At 55.6% G+C, this 7193-nt stretch overlaps 1 protein-coding gene across 1 annotated transcript; it reads left to right on the top strand.

The window, feature by feature from the left end:
- Nucleotides 1–205: 205 nt before the first annotated feature.
- Nucleotides 206–6941, top strand: Irf2bpl (interferon regulatory factor 2 binding protein like). The gene has a single exon (XM_004837143.4). The coding sequence runs from the start codon at nucleotides 3777–3779 to the stop codon at nucleotides 6114–6116; it is 2340 nt and encodes a 779-aa protein (XP_004837200.2). The 5' UTR covers nucleotides 206–3776; the 3' UTR covers nucleotides 6117–6941.
- The last annotated feature ends 252 nt before the right edge of the window (nucleotides 6942–7193 follow it).

Genomic DNA, 7193 nt, shown 5'->3' with positions numbered 1-7193 from the left:
CTCACAATCTTGGATACATCTCCAAACAGGGCCATTTCAGACAAGCAGTTAAGAACCAATTTATCACCATAAACCCCGTGATTCTTGGTAGGAGGGATTATGGAGAGTGCTGTGGGGGGGGGGATCAAACTTGAGACCTTGTGCCTGAGCTAAATCCCTGGCCGAGAGCTGTGCTTTTTATTTTTTTTTTATTTTTTTTTGGTACCGGGGATTGAACTCTGAGCTGTGCTTTTTAAATGATTACGAGACTGTAATGGAAGTCTGTTTAAATGCACGCTCCTAACTCAGTATGTCTGAAGACACCCCAGCATGTGTATGTGAGTATATATATCTCCTTTAGTAACAGTGAAGATAGAGACAGACAGGGAGATGGAGACATATGTGTGTGCATACCAAACATAACACTATGACACAGAATCCGACTTGCTTTCTCTAGCTGCCTGGCTGGAGAGTTAGAGCTAAGTTGCTATTTCTCCACTATTTTTGGTTTAATAAAGAGAAGGGGTGAATAAATAATGTAAAGAAATAAGTCCACCAACCAAACCAAAGCTAAGGAGCCCCTGGCTGGCCTGGCGGGGATGTGAAGCTCTCTCTCAAGACCTGTGTTTTGACTCACTCCAGGGTAGCAGTGGAGTGGGGAGGGTTGGAGGCTGAAGCAATGCTCTCAGCAGCTCTCTACACAGGACTCACCGCTCTGGGCCAGCAAGCCCGGCAAAGTTTATTATTGCTCTGGAGTGCACAGTGAGCTCACTGTTTTGCAAAAACAGAAATCTGGCTACTCTGAGATGAAAGAGGGGCTCCCTAAGGGCTCTCCCTTTTCCCTTTTTCCCTATCCTCAGAAACCCCTTTCCTTTGCAGTTGGGGCTGAAAGAGTGGAGGACTGGTACTGGATTCAGAAATAGGCTCCAGACAAATGTCAAAATAAACAAATATTTCTTGTTGCTTCAACTAAATTTTATTGCAACAGTAGTAACAGTAAGAATAATGATCCCTATGCTTTATACACTTTTACAATGTTCTGTGCCCTTTTACAAAGTACTTTTACATTAGCCAGCAACAGTACTGATACTAACAATAACCAACACTTAGTGGCAGTTTCCTATGTGCCCAACATGGTTACAGTCTTCCATGTACAGATCCACAGCTTCTGCGTATGAAAACTTCAGTGGCTCAATCTAGAGGAGGCGGCTAGGAGTTGGTTATGAAGATGCATTTGCCTAGCACTTTCCATACAAGATTGTATATAAGAAAGCATGGAATGCTGATGGAAATTTTGAGCATCCTAAACCACCTCTGGGAGTCTAAGCTGGTAAAAGGCACATCTCAAATCAGATTTACTGGATTCAGGTCCAAGTGCCAGCTCCAATGGCTTTGGGCAAGTTATTTAACTTCTTTACTTTCCCACTCTGTAAAACTGAGTTAATAGAATCTACCTTATAGCTAATAATAGGAGTTTAATAATATAATGCACTCAATAATGTAGATACCATGTAGATAATAATACACCTTCAATAATGTTGATATTAAGGGTGATGCAAATAAATCACCTTGTAGTGTCTTGCCCAGCAAGTCTCAGTATGTCATAGTAAGTTGCCTCTCACTTTGACAAGGAACAAACTGAAATCTGAAACAACCCTATGAAGTTGGCAGGTGTCATTCCATTTACAGAAGGAAAACAGGTTATGTAAATAAGTAGCTTAAGGTTGCAAAGCTAGTAAGTGATAGTGAAAAATCACAATGCTGGTCGCAGGTTGGCATAACCCAATCCCATTGCCTCCCCTCCTCCAGCCTTTCCCCAGAGGGAATTACCTCAATTTTCTTGAAAAAACAAAACAAAACAAAAAAAAATGCAGACCAAATAGAAGAATCATTTGAAATGCTCCAGCCAGAACAACACATCTGTTCTGCAATGAGCAATAATGACAAACAGTGATCTTATAAAGGAAAAGAAATCACAGCCTCCTGAAGCATTCTGAGGCAGTATGGAACGAAATCACAGCACGTGAGAAAGAACTTTGAAAACGGTGGCTTTGCTATATAAAAAGCTATCAGTGTTATTAAATGCTGCCCCCACCTTCTTTTATCAAACCAAGAATAACCACTCACCTGTTTAGCCTCTCTGGCACCTCCCCCTCTGCCAGGAACTGCAGCTGTGCGCAGCCAGTTGACTGTTTTCCTTAAAGGCCTCCGGGTGTTCGTAGCTTTAGACTTTCAGCCAAAATTTTTAGAGTTCAGCTAGGGGGAGGGGTAGCTCACCCTGAATTCATTTAGCGCCATCGTTGAAGCTCCGGTTCCTAGACTAGGGCACAAAAACAAATCCGAAAGGCAGTTTCTGTAAGATTGGAAAGCACTTAATTTTGTAGGTGTTTGGGTAACAGTGGTACCACAGGAATGTAACATAACGGGGGCAAGATGGGGGTTGACTGCAGACGAAATGGCTAATTCCTTATACGACATTGACAGCGAGAATCCTGGAACAGGACATTTAAATTCATTGCCTGAGATGGGCTGGGGTGGGGAACAGCGATTGGAAACGACGCTTGTGTTTTTTAAATGCGAATTTACTTGGGAAAGCAGGACAGGGAAAGGAAAGGTCATCGTCTGTTTGATTTCCACCCCCGGCCCTAGACTTCCAGCACTAGCTCGCCAGGCCTCAGCTGTTGTACACACACGGCGAGGGGGAGGGGAGGGAGGAGACGCGGAGGAGGGGCCGGCTGGGAGGAATCTGGGCGTCCTGCCGCGCATGCGCCTTTGCCGAGCAACAAGTGGGCTCCAGAGACAGAGGAAGTGTAAAGGGGGGGTGGGGGGGACTGGTGCAGAGCATGGCGGTGACGTCAGCGCTCCGCCCGGGCGGCATCCCGCGCGGCCAGGCCGGGGACAGCGCGAGCCGCAGCCCGAGCAGGAGCGCCGAGACGCGCCTCCGGAACGTAGAGTAACAATCACAACCCCACATTCCGGGCGAGCGCGAGCGGGAAGGGATGCGACCTGGGCCGAGGCGCCGCGCGAGCGCCCTGCAGCCAACGTGAGCGCCGCCAGCCTCGGTGGCCCAGGCGCCCGCCAGGCCAGGGGGCGCCAGGAGCCTGCGTGCGTGCGCTCCTCTCCTCTCGTGCGTCCTGGAAGCAGTGGCCGCGGCGGGTCCCTCCGGCGTGCAAACCCAGCCGCCACCAGCGGAACGGCTGACCCTGCGGAGGGGAGAAGCTCCTCTCTCGGCTGCCACCCCCCTCCCCAGGCCCTCTAGGGAGGCAGCGGCTTCAGCAAGATTGGACCTGGGGACCCGGTGGCACAGCCCTCTAGCCCTGGCCCCAGGGTGGCTGGCGGGGAGAGGACGCAGCTCGTAGGGGGCCCCTGGGGGAGAGAAAGAGACAGCCTCCTCCGCGCGTCCAAGCACCAGCCGCTCCGGGGAGGGGGCCCAGAGGCAGCGGCGGCCGGCACCGGACACCCTCGCCCCCTCCCCCCGGGCCTGGCGCGTCCAGCCCCGACCCGCGGCACCAGGAAGAAGGCGCCTGAGCTCCTCTCCAGACGCGACAGCCGCAGTAGGAGGTGGGGGCAAGAAGCGCGGAGAGCCCGTCGCCGACCGGGCTGTGGGGCCCCCGCGGAGAGGCGCTGCGCCCGCGGTGGAGACTCGCGCTCCCTCCAGCCCCTGGGGCAGAACTTTCTCGCCCCCCCTCCTTCCTCCCCCGCAGCCGGACTCCCTCCCCAGCCAGCCAGTCCTCCCGGAGGAGAAGGCGCCGCGGAGACAGCCCGGGCGGGGGCCTACCTTCCCCAGGGCTGGCATCATGTCGGCAGCGCAGGTGTCCTCGTCCCGGAGACAATCTTGCTACCTGTGCGACCTGCCCCGCATGCCCTGGGCCATGATCTGGGACTTCTCGGAACCCGTGTGCCGCGGCTGCGTCAACTACGAGGGCGCCGATCGCATCGAGTTCGTGATCGAGACGGCACGGCAGCTCAAGCGGGCTCACGGCTGCCTCCAAGACGGCCGCTCCCCGGGACCGCCGCCGCCCGTGGGGGTCAAGACAGTGGCCCTGTCGGCCAAGGAGGCGGCGGCGGCGGCAGCTGCAGCGGCCGCAGCGCAGCAGCAGCAACCGCAGCAACCGCAGCCTCCGCAGCAGCTCAATCACGTCGACGGCTCCAGCAAGCCCGCGGTGCTCGCGTCTCCTGCCGGCCTAGAGCGCTACGGCTTGAGCGCGGCCGCTGCTGCTGCCGCCGCCGTCGCGGTGGAGCAGCGTGGCCGCTTCGAGTACCCGCCGCCACCGGTGAGCCTGGGAGGTGGCAGTCACACTGCACGGCTGCCCAACGGCCTGGGGGGCCCCAACGGCTTCCCCAAGCCGACACCGGAGGAGGGCCCCCCGGAGCTGAACCGCCAGAGCCCCAACTCGTCGTCAGCGGCGGCGGTATCTGTGGCGTCTCGGCGTGGGACGCATGGGGGGTTGGTGACTGGGCTGCCCAACCCGGGGGGTGGCGGGGGACCCCAGCTCGCCGTGCCCCCCAATTTGCTGCCGCAGACGCTGCTTAACGGCCCTGCCAGTGCGGCGGTATTGCCCCCGCCCCCACCCCACGGGCTGGGAACTCGTGGGCCCCCCACACCCGCGCCGCCGGGCGCTCCCGGGGGCCCTTCCTGTCTGGGGGGCGCCCCGGGCTCGTCGGCCGCGGCGTCCTCTGCTGCGTCTTCGACCTCGTCGTCGGTGGCAGAGGTGGGCGTGGGTGCTGGTGGCAAGAGGCCCGGCTCGGTGTCGAGCACGGACCAGGAGCGCGAGCTAAAGGAGAAACAGCGCAACGCGGAGGCCCTGGCCGAGCTAAGTGAGAGCCTGCGCAACCGCGCGGAGGAGTGGGCCAACAAGCCCAAGATGGTCCGAGACACGCTGCTCACGCTGGCGGGCTGCACGCCCTACGAGGTGCGCTTCAAGAAGGACCATTCGCTCCTGGGGCGGGTCTTCGCCTTCGATGCCGTGTCCAAGCCTGGGATGGACTACGAGCTGAAGCTGTTCATTGAATACCCCACTGGCTCGGGCAACGTGTACTCCAGCGCGTCCGGCGTGGCCAAGCAGATGTACCAGGATTGCATGAAGGACTTTGGCCGGGGCCTCTCCTCTGGCTTCAAGTACCTGGAGTACGAGAAGAAGCATGGCTCCGGGGACTGGCGCCTGCTTGGGGACCTGCTTCCCGAGGCTGTGCGCTTCTTCAAGGAGGGCGTTCCTGGTGCAGACATGCTGCCCCAGCCCTACCTGGACGCCAGCTGCCCCATGCTGCCCACGGCACTGGTGAGTCTCAGCCGCGCCCCTAGCGCACCTCCGGGGACAGGGGCCCTGCCACCCACCGCGCCTTCGGGCCGGGGCACAATCTCCAGCCTGCGCAAGAGGAAAGCGTCCCCCGAACCCCCGGACTCAGCCGAGAGCGCCCTGAAGCTGGGCGAGGAACAGCAGAGGCAGCAGTGGATGGCAAACCAGAGCGAAGCACTGAAGCTCACCATGTCCGCGGGGGCCTTTGCGGCGCCAGGGCACGCGGCTGGGGGTCCGCCCCCACCGCCCCCACCCCTGGGACCCCATTCCAACCGGACCACCCCTCCAGAGTCTGCCCCCCAGAACGGTCCGTCCCCTATGGCCGCCCTCATGTCGGTGGCAGACACTCTGGGCACGGCGCACTCGCCTAAGGACGGCAGTTCCGTGCACTCTACCACTGCGTCCTCGCGGCGCAACAGCAGCAGCCCAGTGTCGCCCGCCTCCGTGCCGGGGCAGCGCCGCTTGGCATCACGTAACGGGGACCTGAATTTACAGGTGGCGCCCCCGCCGCCTAGCGCCCACCCGGGCATGGACCAAGTGCACCCCCAAAACATTCCGGATTCCCCCATGGCCAACAGCGGACCCCTCTGCTGTACCATTTGCCACGAACGTTTGGAGGACACGCATTTTGTTCAGTGCCCATCCGTCCCCAGCCATAAATTCTGCTTTCCTTGCTCTAGAGAGAGTATCAAGGCCCAGGGGGCCACGGGTGAAGTGTATTGCCCCAGCGGAGAGAAATGTCCCCTAGTTGGGTCGAATGTACCTTGGGCCTTCATGCAGGGCGAAATCGCCACTATCTTAGCTGGGGATGTTAAAGTGAAAAAGGAGAGAGACCCTTGAACCACAGGGCAGCCACCTCCTTTGCCCTAGACCAGCTCCTCTCCGATCCAGAGGGCCCCTCCTCCATCCACCTCCACCTTCCCTCCCCTCACCCCCAGGATGTAGAATTGTGAATATAACTGCAAAAAGTTAGTCTTATGTATAGACATTATTTTCGTCGTATGTTTCTATATTTTGAAACAAAGGTATGTAACTTCTTCATTTGAAGGATACGCTGGTTTGTGTTAAGCAGTATAATATTGGTTGGGTCATTCGCATCATATTTGTTAGCATTTATTTGGTGGCAGAATGTTTGCCTAGGTACAAAATTAGCCCTTAGCAACGACTGCTGCTGGTGTGTATTTTTGTAAATGTTATGCACTCTTGAAAGGAAAAACATAAAAGAAAGACTTTTTTTTTTTTTTTTTTTTTTTTGCCAAGGCCAGTGTTGCTGCCTAAAAAAAAAAATGATGCTATAAAATGGTGAAAGCTTCTTTCTGAACAGCCCCAAGTGTTGAAGTCTTCACTTTATTTTCTGTTCTGTTTTGTTTTGTTTTCTTGTTTTGTTTGCAAAATGGTAAGGGGGGTGTTGGGGGGGACGGGTGTTTTTTGTTGCAAGTTTGTGAGGGGAAATGTTTTGGTTTGTTTCTACTGACCTGAATGTGTTGGATCTTCACGTGTTGTTTTGTTTTTGCTTTATTGATGCACGGATGCTTTTGAACCGTAGAGCGAAATGCTAGACATGGAGAATCTGCTCTGTTTGTCCTTTATACATTTCTGTAGTTAACAGAACACTGTAATGTGCCTTGGAGCTTAGTAACTTGTAATAAATTCAATTGATATTAATTCTGCCGGGAGTCAGCAAATTTGTCTTTCTAGGGCAGGGGGTACAGGACTCCAGTGTAGGGGACACCCTCCCTACCTCCAACCTAGGACAGGAGCACTTGTCCCTTTTTAAAGTCCTCAGAGCTGGCAAGTGCTCAAGGCCGGGTGCTGCCTGGCTGCCCCTCCTCCTCTGTACCAGGCTATTTACATTCACCTCTTGGGAGGCGACAGTTGCTGACTAAGCGATTTCTGTTTACTCTTCAGCATCTCTAT

The sequence above is a fragment of the Heterocephalus glaber genome, unplaced genomic scaffold, assembly GCF_053883595.1.
Source record: "Heterocephalus glaber isolate CG9 unplaced genomic scaffold, H.glaber_assembly_v1.0 deba00001608, whole genome shotgun sequence".
Classification (NCBI taxonomy): Eukaryota; Metazoa; Chordata; class Mammalia; order Rodentia; family Bathyergidae; genus Heterocephalus; species Heterocephalus glaber.
Note: the sequence above shows the minus strand (reverse complement) of the source record. Positions and strands in the feature narration are given on the sequence as shown.